This window comes from Garra rufa, chromosome 6 (assembly GCF_049309525.1).
Source record: "Garra rufa chromosome 6, GarRuf1.0, whole genome shotgun sequence".
NCBI classification, from domain to species: domain Eukaryota; kingdom Metazoa; phylum Chordata; class Actinopteri; order Cypriniformes; family Cyprinidae; genus Garra; species Garra rufa.
Genome location: NC_133366.1, coordinates 25,456,974 through 25,483,022, shown reverse-complemented (window position 1 = coordinate 25,483,022; position 26,049 = coordinate 25,456,974). Strand labels below are relative to the sequence as shown.

The following is a 26,049-nucleotide window of genomic DNA, read 5'->3' as shown; positions in this document are numbered from 1 at the left end:
TCTCTCCACACACAGCTCTCATAGAACACGACACACATAAACCAGCCAAAATGCTTTACATTTCTTGAAATAATAACATCTGAACATTAAACATTGATTGTCAGCCTTTATTCACCTGTTTCTTGTGGTTTCTTATCAAAATCCTTAGAAGTAAATAGTGTAAATTGCACCGCTTATGTCATAGAATAGCATAGTTTAATAACAGCGGGGCATATAGTAACACAGTGTTACAACGTTCCCCATCTGCGCGACTGGAGTTTCAAAACAGGTTAGTGTCTTCTGCTGGTTTGTCAAGCATTAATAAACTATCTAAACTGATAAATAACAAATTGGAGATTAAAATAATAGCAGTTTTGTCTAACTTTAAATGAATACTAAAAACTGAAATGAAAAGTTTACTTCAGCCAGAAATGTACTTTTACTATGGTAAAATAAATATTCAGCGATATCTTCAAAATGCTTTTGAATTTTGGTGATCTTTTTTCTCTGCATAGTGTTGCTATGGCAACTAGTAAATACCGTAAATTTGGTTATGCTAGCGTGTGTGGAAATATTTGAACCACGTGTGTTACAATTAACCCCGCGTTAGGTTGTGCCCCGCTCACCCCTACACATTTTGTGGTGGGGTTCCTCTGGTAAAATTAGCATTCCAGGGGCTAAAATTTAGTTATTGGGGTCGCTTCAACCCGCAGCAACAGTATGAAAGTAGCCCACTTGAAAGAAGGTCTGGGAACCTTGGCCACTTTGAATGGCCAAGGACTGCCCAAGTTGCCATATGACTGATAGGTATAGCAATCAATCACATTTCGCTTTGTGCTGTTTCATATTTATGGGTGTGGGAATGTCCACACAATAACAGACCGGTGTGTAAAACTCATATTTTAAAGAGTCAATGTCACAAACTTTACATATCCCACTCCTGAAGTGTTTCCAATTTTTTGTGCCATATGCATCAGACGTTCAGCCAACAATCCATGGCCATGACATCTAGGCTGAGACTACACTACACATAATCCTAATACATCAGTTTGACAATAAGCTGTAAATGTTCTTTTGAGTCAGGAGAATAATGCAATGCTTGGTATTTTAATGTGATGTGATAGAACAAGAATATCCACTCATTTCCAAGAACTCTTTTTAGTCCACTGCATTTTTTTTCCTCCTGACTATTTTCTTGTTTCCTTTGTACTCCGTTATATGAAAAAATACAACGCATACTTTTCATTTTTGGTCTGTTCTTCCTATTCAATTTATTGTATATCCCATGAATAATTCTCTGTAATCTACTAAGAATATCTCTTCTTTTCTTCTTAAATCCTGGCATCTCTTTCCAAAGGTTTGTTTTTACACAGATGCTTTCAAATATAATTGTTACTTAATATAGACAATATAGACATATCACTACAGTGATATCACATGTCCATAATATTGCTGCAAACAGAATCGAACTTTAGGGGTTATTCTTTGTATGTTGAATGTAATTTGTTATTGCTGTTACACTTTTAAAATGTCCTTTTAGTGTTGGATGGTTGAAGGGTGAGTAAAATAATACGTTCATAGAGCAAACCTTTTGCTGATTGTTTACAGTTTAACGGAAGTTACTTCCTGTCACAGAGCTGACCTCCATGTTCCGGATGCCCTATTGTTAACCCCTTTTGATAAAGACACATATTTGGTTTAAACAAAAAAAAAAAAAAAAAAAAAAAAAAAAACAGCGAGGTAAAGAGTTGGTGGATGCAAACATGCATACACACACAGCCATGTACACACAGTTAGACTGTGGTGTCTTAGACTGGCCACCTGAGCACAAACTCATTGGACATTAAATTTACTTAATATTGCTTTAACAAACTGTGGACTTTCAATTGGATCAACACACATGGTGGCGGCCATCTTGAAAGGGTGTTACTTAGTATTTTTATACCTTTGCTTTGATGCACTGCGGGAGAGGAAGATACCAAAGATGTTGGAAAGGGGGCTACATTTAGTATTTATTGTTGTTTATGGTCTTTATTTTCAATCATTATAGCTGAAATGAAGCTAGGATGTTGTTCTGTGTTTCTTGTCTTTATGTGTTTGAGGAAATGCTGTTACTCTTTTTCATATTTTGTTGTTTCTTTGTTTTTTTTTACAACTATTGAGAATGGTGATACCCATGTCTATAAATATTCACCCATTAGAGTGGCACATTAGTCTGTGACTGATGTGTAGTGAGTGAAGATCCTGAATATGGTTATTGAGCCAAGGTTTATGTCTGTCATTCTTCACAAGTTGGAATTGTTGGAATTGAACATGTTCCCCAAGATTTTTCTCCTTTTTGACTTTTTTAAAATGTTTGCACAATATAAAAGGAAAAACTGGCTATAAACATCCTCCATTTATTATTGAGAGTCTTTTTCTAAAAGTATCCCCAGTTGCTCAGTGACACTTCCATAATTCACACAAACAGTAATTAGACAGGGAAAAAAGGTGGATAGTATACAATTTTCATTTGTTTAAGGCCTAATATTTATATTATTTTCTTGCCTGAGCAGATTCAAGATTTTTAAATAATTTTAAATCAAAGCATCAGTTTTCAAATTGTAACAAACAAACATATTCACATTTCCCTAAACCCCAATTCATTTCTGTCAAATATAGTTTTTACAGCACTTTCATTTCCCATTTTTGCAGGCTAGATTCAATTAATGCTCCTTTTAGACTGTTTTGAGTTGTGAAAGGTACAGTATCAACATTTATTTCAAAAGATGAAAGGAAATTCAAATATTAATGAAAATATGCACACACTGGAATGCTTGGGTAAGATCAGTAACATTAGAACAGTCTTCCGTGTGTGCCGCCTTCATTTACTTACTTAGTTTTCATCACTTTCGCTTTAATAGATCACTGACTCGTTCACTAAACTGAGCATCGTTCTCACTCAGACACTGATTCAGTAAGTTGAATTGGGCAAATTGCCACAGACGTGACCCCAACGAGAGCCAACGTCTGGAACACACCAAGCAAACTAGCCCGACAGATGCTTGCTGATGGCCCACCAGTGTGTCCTGGACTTTAAAACCCATTCACTAAGACTATATTAGTGCCCACACCAGTGGACGATGTCTGATTATTCTAAGTGGACACTTGTCTGCTGCTTTAAATTTTCAAGCTTGTTATAGCAGGATTGATTCTGATTGGGTGTCAATGTTTTTATTGATTATCAGTTGGAAAAAAAATGTTCTGAAAGTGATTCCAACGATACCATTTATCGTTATAGCTGTGGTGTGGACTCTGCTATTCTTGGGAACCATTTTTAGCATTATATCTAATTGTTATCTTTATCGTTGTCATCTTTATTCGTTATCGTCCTTGCTGAGAAATACCTTGTGAATGGACTATTGTGAAACCAGCTCACAAACAGCAAACACACAATGGTGGACAAGGTGCAATATGCACCAGGTGTGCCTCATCAAACTACCAGCAATATTCCATTTTGTTGGCAAGAGCTCTCCAATCATAAGACTGGATGAGGTCTGGCTATAGGGCATTCATGAATGTTTTGAGAAAAGATTCTTTACAATCTGCATGCATATCCTCCAATACTTTCTAACAGGACTTTTCTATAAGATGCACTCACAGAATTTCTCTGATTTCTTTTCCCATTTTGTCATGATGACGCTCAGTATGTGACCATAGCCTTGGGTTATCCACTTGAGCTACAGTAGTGATACTGTCTTGGGCTTTGTAATCCCTCTTCCACAGCAAGCCCCTTCTGTGTAGGCATGACCAACTGGATCTGTCCCTCTATCAAAAAGCCACAGTGGCTAGCCCTGCTTCCCAGCTTCTCATCCTATTTGTCCAGCGCTGTCTGGGACCAGCCCCTAAGCGGGTGTGTGAAGAAAGTGCCATTGCCATAGGCCAGAATCGGAAATCCAAGACCGGGCAAAGGAACAGAATTGACACCCCTGAGGCTTTGCCGAGTCTTGCTAATGGGTTTAAGACAGTTGGCTAATTTGTCAACCTGTTTGTGATTTTTTGCACATTGACAAGCCTGTTAAAGTTTGGCATGCTTACCGTAAGCCGATCGGAGCAATGGGGTTTATTTAAAAGTCTTTCAGGAAATATCTGTTGCTGTATGGTGTCACTTTGATGTAGTGTCTCCTCAGATAAGAAGTGATTTTGTCAAACAATGCCTAAACACAAATCACTACTTAAATGAGAAGGGACTGTCCTTCTTTAGCAGTCCAAATGTTAATTTTGATTAGAATCTAGCTTTTATCCACACAGAAAAGAGGTCATCAAGCCATCATTTCCATGTCATTTAAGTGGCTTACCCTTAACCCAATGGAAAGTATGGGCACCTCCACATTTAACTTTGAATGAGTGGCTAAATTGCATCAATTAACATGGAAGTAACCTCAGCCTTTTTCCATAAAGACGGTCGAATAACCCTATTAGAGTCTAAAATGCAACCTTGAACTATCCTCTGTGCCTTAACAGCATGTCTCTTGCACCCGAAGTGGTGCCTTTTTGATTCTTTCTTCACAATGATGACTTTACTGAAATGGTAGTGGGACAGATTGGGTCCAGAGGTAAATAATGAGAGGGTTTTGAGGGCAGCCATTAGTGCCCTTAACATGAAGTAACCAAGGCATGCCATTAAGGGTCTCTTTTTAGAATTCTGTGCTCTGCCTATTCAGATGTCAAGTGTAGCGATTCTTTTGTGTACATGTGTTTGTGAGTGGGAGGGAAGGTGTGTCAAGCAAAAGACATTTGGAATGAAAACAAGTTTTAATCAAATGGCCCACACATGTTTATGAGAATTAAAAGGGTTATAAAAACAGTTGAAATATTTAATGAACGTCAATATGCAATGGTTTACTGGAAAGTAATGACTTTAAAAGCTTTCTGAGATTTCTTCTAAAAACATTTTTGTGTGTGTGTGTGTGTCACTAGGGTTCCTGAGTACTGGTGACCAGGCAGCCAAAGGGAATTATGGGCTGTTGGACCAGATCCAAGCACTCCGGTGGATCAAAGAGAATATCCAGGCTTTCAAAGGCGACCCGAAAAGGGTGACTATATTTGGATCAGGAGCTGGGGCGTCCTGTGTAAGCTTGCTGACCCTGTCACACTATTCAGAAGGTAAAAAAACATTTTGTAATAGACAATTAGACATAGTATGGTGTTATCAGACCCATTGTTTGGGAACCAATTTCTGTCCAAAATGGGTAATTGTGAGATAAAATAAAATGAAGTTACATTGTAATAAGTTGCAATTATGATATAAAAAGTTAATGACGAGAAAGAAAGTCACAATTATGAGGCAGATAATAGAGTAAGATACAGTCACAATTACAATATAATCACAATAGAGTAATATCTTGGAATTCAAAGAATTACATGTAAAATCTCAATTGTTGGTTATAAAATCACAATTATGAGACATTAAGACCATTTTCAACCTGGCTCATTTGGAGCATTTGTTTCGGACCTTGTGTGCATTGTTTTGCTTAATTTCTTTAATTTAGGCATTAAAGGGATAGTTCACACAAAAATAAAATAAAAATATCTCATTTATTACTCACCCTCATGTTGTTCCAAACCTCTAAGACATTCCATGTCATTCTAAAAATAAAGGTTGAACCACTGATGCCACATGGACTTAACAATGTCCCTAGTACCTTTCTGGGCCTTAACTGTGGTAGTTCCATTGCTGTCTATGCAGAGTCAGAAAGCACTCATATTTGATCAAAAATATCTTTGTGTTCCAAAGATGAATAACAGTATTATAGATTTGGAGTGACATGAGGGTGAGTAATTAATGACATAATTTTCATTTTTGGCTGAACTACCCTTTAATAAAAAATATGCTTGAATTCGGATAGCACCAAAACAATCATTCATGTCATCTGGGCCTGATTAAAGACAAACTCTAGAAAGATTTGCATCTGGTAAGATAGCAATCTGACCCAGCAGCTGAAAGAACCAATATCTTTATTCATGAATTCTGCTGCACAAAAGACAGTTCTGTTTGTTTGGCTAGCAGAATGAATTAGTTAACCTGGAGCAAAGATGAGACAGAATCTGTGGACTAGCACATCACTGCAATTCATAATCAATACACCTCCTTTTTATCTGAAAATACCATCTAATTGCTCTTTGCGAAACAGGCTGCTGTCCTGATGTAGCTTTAATTTATATCTAGACTCATAAATAAATATATTGCAAGTATTGATTATTAGAAAGAAAGCTGCTAGCCCGCTAAGCTGTTGTCCCACTATGAGACCAGTTGCATTTGAATAATGTGACTTGCATTGAGAAATTGCAGTCTGTTTAGAAATGTTGCCTTGAAAAGGCAAACTAAACCTTAACTAAAAAAGCGGAAAAAACTACAGATCTGAGAATCCCCTAAATTGCAGTTATGGGAAATTAAACTGTGATTATGTTCATTTTTCGTTTCTCTCTCCCCTTCTCTCATACAAAATCTAGCTTCTAAACTATTGCTTATTTGCATTTACAATAAACACAAAATCCCCTTGTTTCTCTATGCTGATATATTAAAGGATCTTCTAAGAACCAAAAGTCCTCAGTCCCAGTGTGCCCGGCCGCATGTAATTTTCATTGCAACAACAACCCCTACAAGGCATTCATCTGGAACTCAATTGTCCCACTATAAAAATAGATTTTACATTCAATGTCTAGCCTGGCTAGATAGCAGATGAAATCTAGTAATGGATCAAATGACCTCTGGCTACAGTTACTCTAACACTAACACAACCCCAAATAAGGAAGTGCCATATTTGATCAAAATAACAGGACAAGATGTACCTCTTGGTGTTGCTGTCTGAAAGGTTGACCATGATTTATGAATGAATTACATAATGTAAATTGTAAAATAAGCAGAAGGGCATTTAATTCCACTTGTTACCCCTGCTTTTCTCCTGAGCCCTTTGTCTTCAGATGCATGCCAGGCATTCTAAAGTTCTGATTTCTATAGAAGAGCTTCTTTTTAAAAGGAAAATGCTGATATTTCCTGTTTTTGTTCTTGGCATATTGTTCAGAACCCACATGCATAGATCAATTTGCCTGGCAAAGCCATCATGCATCTGGGTTTGATTTGGACTTCCTTTAACCTAGTTTAAAACATAAGATGAGTAATCAGTCTTTGCTTTATGGGAAGGGTCTGCTAAGTGCCATTGTCTGGGCATTGATATTGATATTTTAATGGCCAAAACATTTAAAAGCTCTTGACAGTAGTGCCTTCTCCACATTTTTGATATTTTAAACTTGAGTGAAAGCTATTTTTCACTTTGTGTCAGTGCGTCAGAAGCTTTGGTTCAGTCTAGTGAGATCCGGGCCCTGAGGTATTGTTATTTTCTAGGACACAATCTGTGTCAACGTGTTATGGCCATGGCTGGCTGAGCTGACAAAGGTACAACATCAATGCATATGCATATTATTTGGCATCTATGTCAGGCATATTACTTACCCATATAACAATATGCAGAGAAAAATACCCCAGGCGTCACTATAAAGCATTCTTATTCTACATGTGCTTTCATTTTCGACCTTTTTGGTCAGGTCCAACTAAAGTGAATGACGATGACACGCTGTAATATACAATATGAAACACGTAAACAAGCACCTTGCTGTTTATTTCTTAAATTCCATTACTGATATGTTCATTATTTTCCTTCAGTTCTCACTTTGATTGGTATTAAATAGTTTGCTAAAAATGCAATTCTATCATCATTTACTTGTTCCCATGTTGTTCCAAACCCATAAAACTTAATCTTGAATGAAGATATAAACCTGACAGATTACTAGCTCTCCCTCCACTCAAAGTTCATTCACCCACATCTTGGATGCTTCATAAAGGTTATAAAGAGATCATAAAAGTAATCCATGTGAATCAAGTGGCTTAAACAAAGTCTTCTAAAGAGACACTATCCATTCATATGATTAACAGATTTAATTTAGGTTTTTATTCGCATATAAAGATTGATCAACACACATGCATAGACATGCTTAACAAACATTCTATGTAGCAACATAGCAGCCAAGATTAAACACATTAACAATGCCATGTATATTACTACCTGATCTCATGCCAAAAACGTGCCTGTAGGAACATTTTCGCAAGACATCAAATAAGTACCAAAAAGGACATATCACTGCAATTCCCAACAGAAACTAACACTAGAGGCAGTAAAGCACCAAGCACTTGTAATCATCAGCTCCATATGTTTCACTTTCTGGATATTACAAGCTTGCTCTGTAAAATGAACACTATAGGCAGTAAAACAGTGAGCACTTGTAATCGTTTTCGTATACAGTTTTGATTACAGTTCCATATGTTTCACTTTCCGGATGTAACAAGCTTGTTCAGTAACTCAGCTGGCATGGAATTGGACTTATTACGCGGAATCCTTAGGTACGAATCCCGTCAAAAACATGACTGACGATAAAAGAGCTGAAAGACGAGAGATCGAAAAACAAGCTAAAACAGCATGCTTGCGATTGTGTTTTTACATCACATTCGCTTTGCTCATACTATCGGCTAAGTTAAGGTGTAGTGCAGATGGTACGTTATTTTAAAACATCACAGAGTTATAGCACCACTCAATGGGCATTTCAAGTCAGAACTGCGGTGACATGTACAAAACCAACATCACATAAAATGTACCATACATTCATCTGCTTTAGGGAAAAAAACAAACACACAAAAAACACTCGTTTAGCACCACTCAATGGACATTTCACATTGAATATGTCACAACACATACATGGCGGTACATATTCCGTGTCTTGTGAAAAAGTTCCCACAGGTACGTTTTCATCATGGGATCAGGTTGGTATATTACCATGCTAAACTTTCCAAGCAACATATTTTTACTCCCAACTCGTCACATACTGTATTGACGCTTGGTCTGGACCCTTGGGTACCCTTTTAGCGTAATGTTTTGATGTGCAGAGTCCTCCATTGCTTTAAATAAGAAACCTTTGCTGTCAATATTCTGACGTAAAAGGCATTGGAAATTTTATCGTCATGATTAAAATACATATTGGCTAGTAATTTTGTCATTATTGCATATATGTTTTTTTTTTATGTAAACAGTCAACAGTCAGTTATTATTATCATTAGTTTTTTTTTTTTTTTTATTACTTTACACTAATTACACATTTATGATCATGTAACCCAACCCCTGCCCCTAACCTAACCATTTGTCAATATAAAACACATGATATAACAGCCAGATACAACTACAGTCACAATTTATTTAAAAAGTAATAATATTATTTACCGATTGTATCATGCTAAACAAGTTTGGGAGTATCTTTTTGAATGTGATATGTTCGGGAGTGAGATAATTTTTCAATGATTAAATTTTTTGATTTACTCTGTTCTTTACACAAACATATCGGAGGACTTGGAATGCAACGTGGCTTGTTTGTAACACTTTTATACTGCTTTTTATGGTCAGTTTTTGCAATAAATACCATTCACTGTACTTTTGTTTGCCTGTTGCATGTTTTATATTGTTCAAAAGTGGGTAGGTTTAGGGTAAGGGTAGGGGTGGGGTTAGGTGCTCCAATATATCTATGAAAGTATACATTTATATAAAAAGATTTATATGTTTGCAAATGCATGCAATCCATAAAATGCAATGCATAATGCAAACAACTAAAAGCAAAGAAGGATCCTGCATGTCCAAAAGTGACGCTAAAAGGCTACCCTGTGTTGCTCCAAGAGTTAATAATACAAAATAATATGAAATAATGCTTTATTACTAATTAATGTTTTTATTTTTATTTTCAGATTTGTTTCAGAAAGCAATCATCCAGAGTGGGACTGCTCTGTCAAGCTGGGCCGTCAACTACCAGCCAGCCAAGTACACCCGCATACTAGCCGAGAAGGTGGGCTGCAATATGCTAGACACTATAGATCTGGTGGAATGCCTACAGAACAAAAACTACAAGGAGCTGATTGAACAGTACATCACACAGGCCAAGTACCACATTGCATTTGGCCCAGTTATCGATGGTGACGTCATCCCCGATGACCCCCAAATTCTAATGGAGCAGGGAGAGTTTCTCAACTATGACATCATGCTGGGCGTCAACCAGGGCGAGGGTTTTAAATTTGTGGATGGCATCGTGGACAGTGAGGATGGCGTCTCTGCAAATGACTTTGACTTTGCTGTGTCTGATTTTGTGGATCACCTCTATGGTTATCCAGAGGGCAAGGACACGCTTCGAGAAACAATCAAGTTCATGTATACTGACTGGGCTGACAAGGAGAATCCGGAGACTAGGCGAAAGACTCTGGTTGCACTCTTTACTGATCACCAATGGGTGGCACCAGCGGTAGCTACGGCGGACCTTCATGCTCAATATGGATCTCCAACATACTTTTATGCTTTCTACCACCATTGTCAGAGCGAAATGAAACCTAGCTGGTCGGATTCAGCACATGGAGACGAGGTGCCTTACGTGTTTGGAATTCCCATGATTGGCCCCACTGATCTCTTTAACTGTAATTTCTCCAAGAATGATGTAATGCTTTCGGCAGTGGTAATGACTTACTGGACGAATTTTGCAAAAACTGGGTAAGTTGAACCTTTTCATTTGTTCCGTTAATTAATCATGTGCAATGGATTCAGTATAAAATACATGTGAATAATTATTTGACTTTTTCATGTGTTATCATGGTCAATGACATAACACTCATTTCTCAGTAATTTCTCAGTTTTCTTTTTAGAGTTACAATTATTTGAACACACCTCTTCTGTGATGAAAATGCATTTTCATTTTGATATTTTAGGGGGCCTTAAAGACAAAAACGTGTATTATGAGTGCTATTGCTGTCCTGAAATAACCCAGCAGGCACCGGACATTAAAATAACATCGGGTTGATGTTAAACCAGACGTCGTACAGACATTGCATTTTGATTTAGAATGCAAATCTGGTTGACGTCAGTATTTGACATCAATTTGACATTGACTTAATGTTGGATTTGAGTTACACAACCTAAAAAAAAAAAAATAATATCAACATCAGCTGACATCGGAATTGAATCTATCTATCGATCTATCTCTATTTTACATATATATGACCCTGGAGCACAAAACCAGTCGTTAGGGTCACTTTTTTTAATTGAGATCCATACAACAACTAATAGCTGAATAAATAAGCTTTCCATTGATGTATGGTTTGTTAGGGTAGGACAATATTTGGCTGAGATACAACTATTTAAAAATCTGGAATCCAAGGGTGCCAAAAAAATCTTAAAATCTCTTTAAAGTTGTCCAAATGAAGTTCTTAGCAATGCATATTACTAATCAAAAATGAAGTTTTGATATATTTATGGTAGGAAATTTACAGAATATCTTCGTGGAACATGATCTTTACTTAATATCCTAATGATTTTTGGCATAAAAGAAAAATCTATAATTTTGACCCATACAAGGTATTTTTGGCTATTGCTACAAATATAGCAATGCTACTTAAGACTGGTTTTGTAGTCCAGGATCACATATATCAATACAAAGAGTACATTTCAAAAACGTAGCCATTTTTTTCCCTCTTCTTGATCTTGGACATTAGTCACTGAAACATTAAGTAGTACTTAGTTGTTTAATTACCTGATCATTTTAGTATGTAAACTACATCCTTTCAGATTTCCATTAAGATTTCTTAAGATTCTTACTCTATAAAGAATGGTTGTTTTTAACTGCCTCAGACCACACAATGTGGAACATCACTTTCTATTTAAGGAACTTGTCCTAAATGAGTCATGGTTTTGATTAAAGAACCTTCAGTGGCCTTTGCTGTCTCCTCACATATCACAATTTGCCAGTCAGATCATTCTTTTAATGGTATCAGACCAGCTTTTAACTAGCCTCTTGAGTTATAGGGTTATTTCCATCCTTTTCCCTAATACAGCATCAATGCACTCAGGGCAAGCCCAAATTTACCCCGAACCTAATTCAAATATAGGAGACTGGGTCTCCCTCGTACTTTCAGGGCTCCATTCGCCGTTTATAGGCAGAACAGGCACTGCTGTTTGGCACCACTCCAGGTGATACCTGTGTGTCAGAAGATAGATTGGCAGGCTCATCAGTACCTCACGTCAGGCTGCTCTCCCTCCGCTGGCTAAGTGTTTCTCTCAGCTCGAGTACTTTAAAACAGAGGAGGAAAAACGAAAGCAATTTCAGCAGCACTTGGAGAATGCTCGCTTTGCAAGAGAGTCACTCCAGCCTCTGGTAAACACTCCACTGGTGATATCAGCCTCTCTGAGTGTTTCCACAAAAAACAAAAAAATAAAAAAACAGGACGAATAAATAACATGGAGGGAAATGCGTAGAACGTAATGTCTCATTTGTAGCCTTCCTTTGTTGCAATGGTTGTCAAGCTTGGGTGCACAGACTGGAGAGAGGAGGACATGGGTCATTAATGCTATCACTGAGTAAAATGAGCATACACTGGTGTTCTGGATGTCAAGTGTCAACATCGACTCTGTGGATTTTATGGGTCAGAGATATTGTACACACATTTTATCAGCATCAGAGCTGAGATAAAAACCTGAAATGGATAGATGGAAATCTTTGGGATCATTATCACGTTGTTCCAATCCGGTATTACTTTACTACTTCTGTGAAAAGTCAATGGAGTCCAAAACAACATTGAACCCTATTGACTTTTGTAGAGAGAGAGAGAGAGAGAGAGAGAGAAAGTGAACACTTTGACTTTTTTTCTTAAAGTCCATGTAAAGGCAATTCAGAGATTTGTTTCTGAACACAAAAATGTAAAAAATGTCTTGCTGAAAACACATTACAAAGACTGTGAACTATCTAGCACTGATTTGCATTTGAGAGCAGAGAATACTGCCAGTGTTATAGGGCGTTCACACCAGACGTGACTTGAACGCTTGAACATTTTGAGTTTACTCGCTTCATTCACGCGTGTAATTCACTTCACTTCGAATTCGCATCATAGAAGAGGCTTCTGCCCCTGTATTTTATTGTAAAATACGGAAAATAAGCTTAATTTGCCAGGTTTAGCTAGCTTGTAGTCTCATGATTTTGTCCTCCATTGTTGGATTTCTACCTCCGCTTGTTGCTCCTGATTGGTTAACGTGGCACGAATATTCACAAAAGTTCAGATTTTTCAACTTGCACGATTAGTTACGTGTGGCAAATGGCCGAATCGCGTAATTCACGTCACCGGATGTCTATCGCATCTTTGCATTGACTTAATGTACATCACTCACGCTTAACTCTTCATTTGCATCTGGTGTGAATGCACCATTAGGGGTTAACACATTACAAGTAACCCAAGTTACATAATCAGATTACTTTTTAACTAGTAAAGTAACCCATTACTTTTTAATTTACAGTTACTTTTTTAAATAAATAAGCCAGTTACTTTGTTTTCCCATTTATTGACTGACAATTCTCTTGTCCCCATTTTGAGAGAAATCGGAAGTACAGAGGCGCTATGTATGCTGTAACATGATACTGTAGTTCTAGACTAAATGTGAACATGCATTAATACATCTCACTTACAAAAACAGATTCAGTACTCATCAAAATGGGGGAAAAATGAATTAAAGGCATCTCAGAATATGACACAAACCTGCAATAATGAATCAAGTAAAATTAGAGCTGCACGAATAATCTGTAAAAGGTGGCGATCTTGATTCAAACACCCTTGTGTTCTAATTTAGAAATGACAATGAATCCATATGTCTATTAAACCTTTGAAAAAGTCTTCAAATCTGTGTTCGCACTGACAGTGACAAAGAGAGCAGACAGTTATCATGTTTAGGTAAGAAATAGCTTCACAAACAGTCTTATCAACTACACAGTCGTATTACTGTCTTATAGTTATTCATATTATCACAGAAATACTGGGATTAACGGTCATAGTTGGGATATAAACATTGGTGTCTATGGTAGTGGATCAAAATAGAGCAAGTCATCTTTTGAAAGTAATTGGCACTTCAAATAATGTTTGTGTTGATTGCATTGTTTTGCCACTAGGTGGCAAAAAGAAACTGTTAAAAAATGTCATTGAATCGAGATTAGTTCAAAAAACGCTGATTCATTAATGAAACAAGGGAAGTTTTTATGAGTGAGTCACTGAATCATTCATTCAAACCTTTTTTTCATAATTTTAAAATAAAAAATGGTGCATTAAATATGTTAAATACATATATTATATATTAATATGTTTAATAATATCATGTGAAAGTAATGCAAAAGTAACATAATGCATTTCTTTCAATAAAAAGTAATTAAGTACTTAGTAATAAGTTACTTTTAACACTGCTGCCTATATTTTCAAGATTTTGCTAACTTATGTTTCTTCCTTGCCTTTTTTTGTACATGTTATACATTTATACATTTGTACAATTATAGTTAGCTTGCTTGTTTGTTTGTTTGAGTGATATCTAGATACATAACCACTGTGTTTACATAATATTACCTTTATTTTGGCTGAATACAGTTCTAAACAGCATATTTTTACATTCATATATGTGACCCTGGACCACAAAACCAGTCTTAAGTCGCTGGGGTATGTTTGTAGCAATATCCAAAAATACATTGCATGGGTCAAAATGATTGATTTTTCTTTTATGCCAAAAATCATTAGGAAATTAAGTAAAGATCATGTTCCATGAAGATTTTTTGTCAAATTCCTACTGTAAATGTATCAAAATTTAATTTTTGATTAGTAATATGCATTGTTAAGAACCTAATTTGGACAACTTTAAAGGTGATTTTCTCAGGATTTTGATTTTTTTGCACCCTCAGATTTCAGATTTTCAAATAGATGTATCTCGGCCAAATATTGTCCTATCCTAACAAACCATACATCAATAGAAAGCTTTACTGGGCTTTCATATTATATATACATCTCAGTTTTGTAAAATTTAACCTTATGACTGGTTTTGTGGTCCAGGGTCACATATACAATATTACCTACATTTAAACTTGTTTTCCGAACATTTTAGAAATTATAGTAAGTATTCAAATAAATAAATAAAAGCAACAACTGGCATCTTGGTATGTTGTGTTGCAGCTCAGTAACGACTTTATAGATTATATAAAAGTCATACAAACCTTTTTTTTTTTTTTTTACTGAAGAAATCAACCAATGTTGGTGCTGAGAAGTGCTCTCTCCTAGAGAGGATGCAAAAATCCTGTGCTTTGTAAGTCAATGACTGGGTTGTAGTAATGCCGCTGCTGGAGGGTGTTTGGGGGGAGGAATGTGTTCTTTCAACTGTCAGTGAAATTAAACCAACCCGTAACCCAGTGGCTGGGCAATAAAAAATAAAATAAATAAACTTAATAAACAAACAAATAAATAACCCTTGAAATGACCTAACAGGCTGAACAGCCTTTGGGTAGTATAAAAAAAAAAAAACCTGCATGTTTTAGAGTGAATCCTTAGCAGAGGACTGTCGCTCTCTGGAGGCAGAATACTTCCAGTGTGTGTTTTAGAGGAGTAATAAGATTAGTACCCCGCTTCAGTAATATCACCTTGTCATGCTACGAATTGAATGAGGTGATATAAACGACTCTTTATGTGACACTTCCTGCTTGAATGCTTGCGCAATTTAGTTGTTTATTGTTAGTGCGTAACACACCAGTTAGCTTTACAAGCCTTGAAATATTGTCAATATTGTGCATTACATTACAAATGACGATAATGGCTCTACACAGATATTAGTTCCAGGAAGCATAGGAAAATGTGAAGAAATGACTATTCCCAGTTATATTTTGCACACACCATTAAGTGGATCTTTAAGTAAATGCATTTCTGCATCATGGAATCACACCGTTTGCCAAATTCTGTCTGGTAGACTCAAATCCGTTAATGAAAGTGAAAATCAATATGGATTTCAGCCATTACAGAAGTATACTCACTGACTGAAATGAAGCATAGCATTCCCTGATGCTGTCTAAGGATACGGCGGATTTAACCATGGAAAAGGCTTTTGTAATTCAAAAGAAAGTACCATTGCCTACAGTCAATCTGAATAAAAACCTGTGATGCACTTTAGGCAATAATTAAATAATATCAGCGCTGTTTTACTGACTATAAGTGTGTCTGTGATTCGGTTGTAGGCATGAGGCTGGGCAGTTTGTAAACTGTCCAGTGTTACTGAGCAACGCACAGACTGGCAGCTTGTCGGAAATGTTGCAAACACAGACAAATTGAGTAATACAAACAGTGAAGCATCACAGTAATGCACTAAACTGCTCAAAACTGTTGGTGGACCACATGTCCAACCGTTGTATAACTGTGACCTGTTCCAACATTCTAAATCGCCTGAATGAAAGAAAAAATAAAAATAAAAATACATACAATTACCTTTCAAACTGTTAAATTGTTAAAACACACTCTAAGTCTTGGGATGAAAGTAACCCAATTTGAGATGCTTTAACTCAAGCCATCCTAAGTGTATATGACTTTTATCTTTTAGTTAAATATTATCGGAGTTATATTAAAACAAAAAAAATGAGTCCTGGCTCTTTCAAGCTTTAGAATGGTAGTGAATGGCTGTTGAGATTTTGAAGTCAAATGAAGTGCATCCATCCATCATAAAAAGTACTCCACACAGCTCTGGGGGTTAAAAAGGCCTTCTGAAGTTTGTAAGACAAGTACCTGCATTCATGAGAGAGTGGTGTTCCAGTGGATGATGTAGGATAGGCAAAGCATAAGCTCCAGTGAGAATATAGTCTCGCAAGTTTTGTTTACAGCAAAAGAAAACCAGTCTCCTTTTGGCTTATATCAAAATATCTCGTAAAATAGAATGATTTACACAACATAGGCTCATTGGAAATACGTGCCTCTATATACATTTCTGCAAAACTGAGAAAAAAACAACAACATACCTATATGTACGAATGACTACAGGTTCCAGTTGAAATGAACACTAGAGGCATTAAAACTGAGTTTTGATTATTAAAGCCTAATTTTCACACAATTATTTGCAGAATATTATGTTATGACTTTAAAACAATTTTAACATCCTGCGTGATTTGAAAACGGATACTTTTCAACGTTGTTGTCTCATATACATATTCATATGTATGAGTTTTCTAATTCAGTAGGTTTGCTCAGTAGCTCACATGATACGGTTTTGCACTTGAGTGATGAAGATCTCTGGTACGAACCCAGTGAAACTACATTCAACAAAACATCTCAAATCTGCGTAAGGAAGTTAAAATTGCACGGCTGCATCAACAAATGCATTTTTCTAACACTTTTGCATTTGTTAACACTATCGAGTAGGTTTAGGGTTGGGTTTGGTGTAGGGGATATTTACAACACAATAGAGCATTAACCTTAAATGACACTCCCCAACAAAAGTCAGTGTTTAAGTGTTTTTTTTTTTTTATAGAATATATCAATGTTCATTATAAATGATGTATCTGTGCACATCATTTAGATGAAACATTCATAGCAATTAGCAAACGACAGCAATCCAATCAATTCCTAATGGCCAAAACCAAGCCCCACTCTACATTTTTTTCTTGTTCGATAAATCATTTCACTCACATATACATATACATCACAATTAGCAATTTAATGTTGATTTTAAAATGCTAAGTCTATATATTGTCTATATATTTTGAGCGGACAGTTTCAGCTCTAACTATACATCTCCGTGTATAGCAAAGTGGATGTAATGGGACGTACTGTATGCTGTACACCGTGCCACTTTAGTGAAGTACTGCTCTTATGTGAGATACAGAAATTGAGGAGCTGTAGATTGGTTCGGTGGGTAAATGGCTTGGAGCATTGCTTGCTTTTTTCAGGTTTGAGTTCTCTGAAATGGTCATTAGTATTGTTATTGCTTACAGTACATACACATATAGGCATTACCAGAGGTTAAAGCAAACAAATGAAATGCCATTAATTCTCTCTCTTGTTTGCTTGTAGCTAGATTAGATTGTTGATTCCCTGCCATATACACTTGCAGTGAAATTGTGCCCTTTTGAGAAGATTATATGTGGAAAAGAAAAATGTATTATGTTTTCCACAATAATTTACATTGCTAGCCATAAAAAATAATAGTCTAAACATGAATAAATTTAACATTTGCCATCAGCAGCCTTCCATTTGAGATCAATAACATGGAGACACACTGGCTCACGTCCTAAATATCACATGACATCATTGCCATGGTTTAAATGAATATTTCACCCAAAAATTAATGCTGTTTGTGTTATTGTTTATTCACTCTCATATCCTTGCAAGCCTATGTAATTTTGGTTCTTTGCTCTATGCAATTACAATTGAGCTTTCAAGTTTCAAAAAGACCAAAAGCATCATAAAAGTAGTTGATACAACAACCTCAGTCCTTATTCACTTTCTGAAAATCACAAACAACACAAATATCACCTTTTGTGTTCTATGAATAAAAATGAGAGTCTTAAGAGGGAAAATGATGACAGAGTTTTGGCAAACTGTTCTTGTTTTTCTCTGACCTACAAACAGTTCTCGTTTTTCCTGTTTTCGCTGTTCCACCGTTAACATTCTTAAATCAACTTATTAAATCCAAAATGGATCATTATAGATTCATTTATTCATCCATGCACCTTTGAAAATATTAATCCATCAATTCTTTCACTTATTTAGCGGTGCTTATTTAATCATTTTTATTCATGTATTGTTTTTGCTCTTGGCACTGTGATAAGGGCTCTTGTTTGATTTCACTCAAGCACATTATTTTCCACACACCTTGAAATGTAATGAAAAGACAGCACGCTGTATCACAACAAAGCATATGGTCATATCATAGAATGTCTAGGATTCAGATTCTATAAGGGACTCTTTCATTTTCTGCTGTTATTAAATAAGATAATCATCTAAAATGAGGCCAAGTAGACCAGCAGAACATTGAACCTGTCATCCTTGAGCTATAATAACTTGAATGAATATAGCAGCTGAACAAAGCTTTGAAAGATAGTTTGACTGAAATCATCTAACGTAAAGTTACATGCTATGCATGTGAGTATTTATTTTGAAAAGTCAGCCATTTTGAAACTAGGAGTCAGCCAGCTTGTAATAAAATAATACAAGATAATTTACATTAGCTGTCTATTTTAAGAATACTTAGTGGTAAGCGTGATACTATACTGCTATAAATACAACAACATGGCTGCTATCAATATCATAAATCCCTACAGATGTAATTGCATGGCTCAGAAAAACAAATTCCCATTTAGCCTGATTAACATTGATATTTACTCACTAGAGACTGTTCATATTTACATAAAAACTATATATAGCAGCAATTCATCCCTGACACAAAACTATTGATTCATAAATGCAGTGATGAGGTAAATGAATAAACATTCAGTGGCATTACAACACCATGAATTGCAGTCTTGTTTAAATTAATTACATTTAAACATTATACTTCAGTGATGGACTCTGGTAGAGTCACCATACTCACCCAGTGTGCCACTGTTCTCTAGATCTGCTCTGTCAGACATGCATTCAACCTTAGTGCTCCGGTCTGCCAGGGTCAGATTAACCATATGGGCATTTGGGCATGTGTTCAGGGGCACCATGTCCAGAGTGGGTACAACTACATCTGTGGGGACATGAATGGCTCCAAAAAATGCTTTCAAATGTGGGCCACAATGGCTGCTTGTCTTTTTGTGGTGATTTTAGGGTTCCTTTACTTCTAAAATACCATTGTAACACATGCTTATGCTACACATTTCAGTCACATTTTAGTTTAGGGACCAATTCTCAATGTTAACTAACTATTAACTATGATTTTTGCCTCAATAAACTCCTAATTTGTTGTTTATTAATAGTAAGGTAGTTGTTAAAGGGATAGTTCACCCAAAAATGTAAATTCTGTTATTATTTATTCACTCTGACGTTGTTCCAAACCTGTAAGACCTTTGTTTATCTTCAGAACACAAATTAAGACATTTTTGATAAAATCTGAGAGTTTTCTGACCCCACATAGACAGCAACGCAACTGAAATGGTTTATGACCCAGAAAGGTAGTAAGGACATTGATAAAATTGTCCATGTGACATCAGTGTCCATAACATACAACATAATGTTATGAAGCTACGCTAATACTTTCTGTGCATAAACAAAAATAATGATTTTTTTTTTCAACATTTTTTTTTTCTCTTCTGTGTCATTCTGCGCCACCACAAGGACTATTTTAATGATGTCTTTACTACATTTCTGGACCTTGAATGTGGTAGTTGCATCGCTGTCCATGCAGGGTTAGAAAACTACAACAACATTTTAGTGCCATGTTAAAGGATAAAGAAAAGAGTAAGAATACCAGATTAAAGTTGTAATATTTTGAGAATAAAGTCGACATATTTTGACAATGAAGTCAAGATTATGAGAATAAATTTGAAATGTTAATGAGTTGGAGTCTACTTCAACCTTTACAATGTTTTATTGTTGTTTGTAATTAAATACGTGTAAGGAATGAAAAATTAGATGCCACAGACGTTTTTGTGGAGTAGGAGATGGAATTTTCACAAATAAAACAGTATAATTCACTTAAACAAATGTCTCATTGTAATCGAAAAGATGATTGATTTACATGAATACAGCAATCTGTCCAGGGCCGCTGCTGGCCAAATGGGTGCCCTAAGCAAAAATTACTTTTGTGCCCCCTCCCCCAAATATTACGGAAGTAAAAATAAAATAAAATAATAAAAAAACACCTACTATAGGGGCCAAAATAGAACTTTATTCAAATAAAAGTAATTACACAAATAAATTGTATCATTTATAAATTACAATTGTATCTCTACAGCAAAAAAAAAAAAAAAAAAACTAAAATTACACTTTAAATAAAACTTTTAAAAATGTGAAATCTTAATAAAATAAACAATAATAAACTGAAATAAAATCAACACTGTCATCTGCTGGAGCTTTCCAAAGTTCAAAATTTACAATAAAGCAGACTTTGACAATAAAGCAGACAAGGGTTATGATGTCCACATATTTTTGTTTAGGAACTGATAAGAAAGATTATGTGGATATTTTAAATGTTTGGTCAATATTAAACAAGGAATTTGATCATCATGTAAGTGTAACAATTGCATTTGGTGCCCTTTTCAGGCATTTCTATTAAAATTGTAATGTAAACTGTTAATTTTGTATTAGATTATGTATTTTAACACTGTTATTTAATGACACCATATGGTCATTATTAATAAATAATCATAATTGCCTTAATTTATTATTATAATATATAAAAACAATTTTTTTTTTGAGCAGCTGGGATGGTGCCCCCCTGGGAGTTGGTGCCCTACGCAGACTGCGTACTCTGCGTATAGGGAGCGGCGGTACTGAATCTGTCCCACCACATTAAAGAGCATAAAAAACACATTATCGCGAGACACATTCTCAAAATATTATAACTTTAATTGCTACAATTGAATTCTCAAAACATTTCGACTGTATTCTCCATATTTACAATTTATTCTCGAAACATTTCTACTTTATTCCTGAAACATTTAGACTTTATTCTCAAAATATTTCAACTTTATTCACGTAATTTTGACTTTATTCTCTAAATATTTTGATGTTATTCTCAAAATATTATGACTTTAATCTCGTTATTTTATTTTATTTTATTTTATTTATTTATTTTTGCACTGAACTAAAACGTTGTCATAGAAGACTCTCGGATTTCATCAAAAATATCTTAATTTGTGTTCCAAAGATGAACTTGTAAGATCTTACAGGTTTGGAATGACATGAAAGGGAGTAGTTAATGACAGTTCAATTTTGGGTGAACTATCACTTTAAATATGGGGTAGGATTAAAGGATCTAAAATATGGTCAGAATAAGACATTAACATGTGCTTTATAAGTTCTAATAAGCTGTCAGTATGCTAGTAATATGCATGCTAATAAGTAACTAGTGAGAAATGGTCCTTGAAATGCAAATGTTGTATCTAGACATTAATTTAAATTGTCCCCAAATACATATTGAAGCAAATAACAACATAAAGGTAAATTTGTCTTCATAAGCCTTCAAGGTTTACGTTGATGCATTCCAAACTCTTTCTCAATATCTTTAAACCACTGCAAAGCCTACTTATTTCCCCATCCTTTCATGCCAAATTATAGTCAAAATAGTTGTGCTCTGCAATGCTATGCAAAAAGCCTGATGACAAAAGATGACTACTGAGGCGAGTTTTTAAACAAACAAATTTTGAGCAAATTCTGTGGAGAAGTGAATCTATTGCTTCAGAAACAGACCTTGACAACGCTAATGCACTCAGAGAGAGATGCCGGCCCGCTTTTTACCACCTCATCTCCATATTTAGAAACCTTTTATGCCCAGCTAAGTTGTCTGCTGCTTCCCAGACTGAATAATGTGTAGGAGTGGTAAATTGGCTTTCCGGTTAAAACCTTTATCACTAGGTATGTTCTTTTTTGTGGCTAGGAAAGCTATACCAGTAATGATTCTTCAAATGCACAGCAATGCGGTATTTTCTAGTTCAAGCGTGTCAGTTATGAAATTGTACTAAGCAGATATTTGTTTGCTGTGATGCTGAGGAAAAAGACTGATGAAGAGGTATCATATCCCAGACCACTTTAAGGTCATGTGTCTTTGTAAATGATCATATGCAGTAGACATCTATGCTATTATATCTTTAGGTTCAACAATCCAAGGTTAAGCTGTTGTTATACCATATGTGTGTTCAAAAACACATACAGTGCACAGAGGTTAAAGCTATTGATGTGGGTGTGTATTAAAGACTGCACTTTTTTTAAAGCACAAACTGCTTTGCATTTAAAAAGCTATTTGCTTATAAGTACTAATGTTGTTTTCATTCTCGTTTTAGGGATCCGAATCAGCCAGTTCCACAGGACACCAAATTCATCCACACAAAGCCTAACCGCTTCGAGGAAGTGGCCTGGTCTAAATACAACCCCAAAGACCAGCTCTATTTACACATCGGGCTGAAACCAAGGGTGAGAGATCACTATCGCGCAACTAAGGTTGCCTTCTGGTTAGAGCTGGTACCTCATCTTCATAACATCAATGAACTCTTTCAATACGTCTCAACCACGACTAAGATACCTCCTCAGGATACTACGCCGTTCCCGTACACTAAGAGACTTGGTAAAACATGGCCGTCCACCACACGTCATCCTGGAGTTCCTCCCGCCAACACTAAGCAAACTACAGACCAGCGCAAAGGCAATGATCTGGGTGACGACTCAGCGGTGGTTATCGAGACAAAGCGAGATTACTCCACCGAACTCAGCGTGACCATCGCGGTGGGTGCTTCTCTTCTTTTCCTCAACATCCTAGCCTTCGCAGCACTCTACTACAAGAAGGATAAACGGCGGCACGAATCCAACCGACGCGGGCCCAGCCCGCAGCGGAACTCTGCGCCGGCTAACGCAGCGGCTAACGCTAATGACATAGCACATTTGCAAAGCGAGGAGCTGATGTCGCTCCAGATGAAACAGCAGCAGATGGAACACGAGCACCATCACGAGTGCGATTCTCTGCCAACTCACGATTCGCTTCGTCTTACCTGCCCGGCCGATTACACGCTTACTCTACGACGCTCGCCTGACGACATCCCGCTCATGACGCCGAGTACCATAACAATGATTCCTAACTCTCTGGCCGGAATGCAACCCCTGCACAATTTCAACACGTTCGGAGGTAGTCAGAACAGTACCAACCTGCCCCATGGGCACTCCACCACCAGGGTATAGCTTTGCGCTGTGCACTGAAAGATCCTTTTCAGAACTATAGGACATGGTCTGCTAAGGCATTGCGGGTTAAGGGCCTTTGTTTGTCATGGCAAACTGTGCTGACTTTGTTCCACTCTGAGACTAATCTTGGTGGATGAGATGTTATTTTCCTATGAAGCCTTCTTGCAGAATATATCAAAGTCAAATATGACCTACTTGCGAAAAAATGAATGTTACTAAAGTAAAACTTTATTTGGAGCCAAGTTTGTAAAGGGCAGCAGGGGACTTTACACCAAAAGGCAAGAACTGTTTCTGAAGGACTGTTTTGCTTGCGTAGGCGACATATACATAAACGACAGGATCTGACGAAGCTTTGTATGTGCCATACCGTATGTCATATACCAAGAGCAACAACGAGAGCAATGTTATTATACCAGACCAACACATTAATATTATTTTCTGAGAGTGTTGTCACATACCGAACCTGTGGACTGAACTCAAAAACCCCAGCCTGAAATGTAATTATAACAAATTTGTAAAGGTGACAAAATGTAAATACTTGTGAGTCAAATACAAATATTAAAAGAATTACAAAAGCTTTTATTGTTGTTTAGTTCAAAATATGACTATTATGAGCTTACGCTTTTGTTAAGGTGCGTGTAAATATATCAGTCATTCTTTTCTTTTTCTTTTTGAATTCATGTCTGTGCTAAACAGCCTTTACACCAGAAAAAAAAAGAAATAAAGGAGAAGACAGGATTCTTATTCCAAAGCCTCTAAATATCCATTTCAGTCATCTGAGTGTTCCTTTGTCCTGATGTTTGACGAATATTGCATGTTTGATTGCTGCTTTACATTTGATAACCCCATACCGTGACCCCATACAGATGTTAAAAATGAAATCTTGCTTCTAATTACATTACAGTGCTGGGTAAAGTTGCCTATTCAAGCTGTTCAGAGAATAGTTGTAACGTTTTTCTTCATTTGATGAAGGAAGGTGGATTGGATGTAAATCAGGGCAACTTCTACCCACATCCAATTTGTTTTACCCGCATAAATCTCTCTATTTTTTACTACTTTTTTTTTTTTTAATCTGTATCATCACTGCCTGAGCTTCAAATGTGACCAGCATTGTATAATTAAAAATATCTATAAATAAACAACACAGGCAGTGGATTTGGGTATCTATATTAGTTGGATATGTTTGTAAAGAAGTATATGTTAGATATTTCTATTCGTAACATGCTAGCAATATGTAAAGTATTGTGCCAGGCTTGTGATATTTTGGGTTAAGTGAATGAGTGTAAATACAAATAATTATGATTACTATAAATAAATACAAACGAACAAAGAAAAAAAAATAACCCTGATATTTTTCAGTTCTGCATCCTATAACAAAGATGTTGAAAGCGCAAGAAAGAATTAAATGAATAAATGACTTTATAAAGTTACATTTGTATATTAAAACAGTTCATGATTCATGTTAGCCCTTGGTTTGTTACCTGTCAGTACAACAAGGGTCAAATGTAGGGTTCTAAATAATAGTTTGTCTTATATTGTTTGCAGTTTTTGCCTTAAGTGATAGATGATATTTCTGGCTGGACACCTGTATAAAATTTTTCTGCCGCATTTTTAATAAAATATCACAGTATTTTCTAAAACGGCGTCTTCAGATTTGTTGACTTTTTGTGGACTAATGGACTAACTGATATTATATTATATTTAATTATTTTTTACTTGCCTTATTATATTTTGATTAAAATGTTATACTCCGTTTCATGTTTTGAATTACAACTTGACTTGTGTTTAACTTATTTACCATCCTTAAGGCTACATCATTTTTTTCAATGTCAGTACACAGTGCACATCTTGTTAATTGTAGATGATCTATATTTGAAAATTAATTTGTTTTATGGTTGTTACAAGATAAACTGATGGCCTCTGTTCTTTGAAAAGTTCATGATAATGTCAAGCAAAGCCAAATCAATTAGATAGCAGCTGGAGGCAGAAACTCACTCACAGGCATGCTTGCTGTCTTTGCCTTCCCTCCTAATACTTTCTTTCTTAAGAGAATCTTTGTCTATACATGCAAGGAGACACAGGGCCTGCATACCAAAAAAAAAAAAAAAAAACTACACAAAACATAGTGATGTTCTTTAGTCAGTGGCTTCTATACCAACCCATAACAGCTGAGAACAAATAAACAAACAGGAATTCCTGTTATTCAATTTATATTGCGCCCCCATCCCTCTTGACAAGTGATGTAAACAATATTTCTCATTAACATTCTATGAATAGACAAACAGCTCTGCTGTTCTTGACACCTC

General features: G+C 36.0%; 1 protein-coding gene across 1 annotated transcript in view; it reads left to right on the top strand.

The window, feature by feature from the left end:
• nlgn4xa (neuroligin 4 X-linked a) overlaps positions 1 to 25,371 on the top strand; it is a 151,003-nt gene extending 125,632 nt beyond the window's left edge. Inside the window, exons 4-6 of the mRNA XM_073841940.1 lie at positions 4,939 to 5,124; positions 9,803 to 10,592; positions 22,855 to 25,371. Of these exons, the coding sequence (XP_073698041.1) occupies positions 4,939 to 5,124; positions 9,803 to 10,592; positions 22,855 to 23,743 (1,865 nt within the window). The 3' untranslated portion in view covers positions 23,744 to 25,371. The remainder of the gene's footprint in view (positions 1 to 4,938; positions 5,125 to 9,802; positions 10,593 to 22,854) is intronic.
• Positions 25,372 to 26,049: the final 678 nt, after the last annotated feature.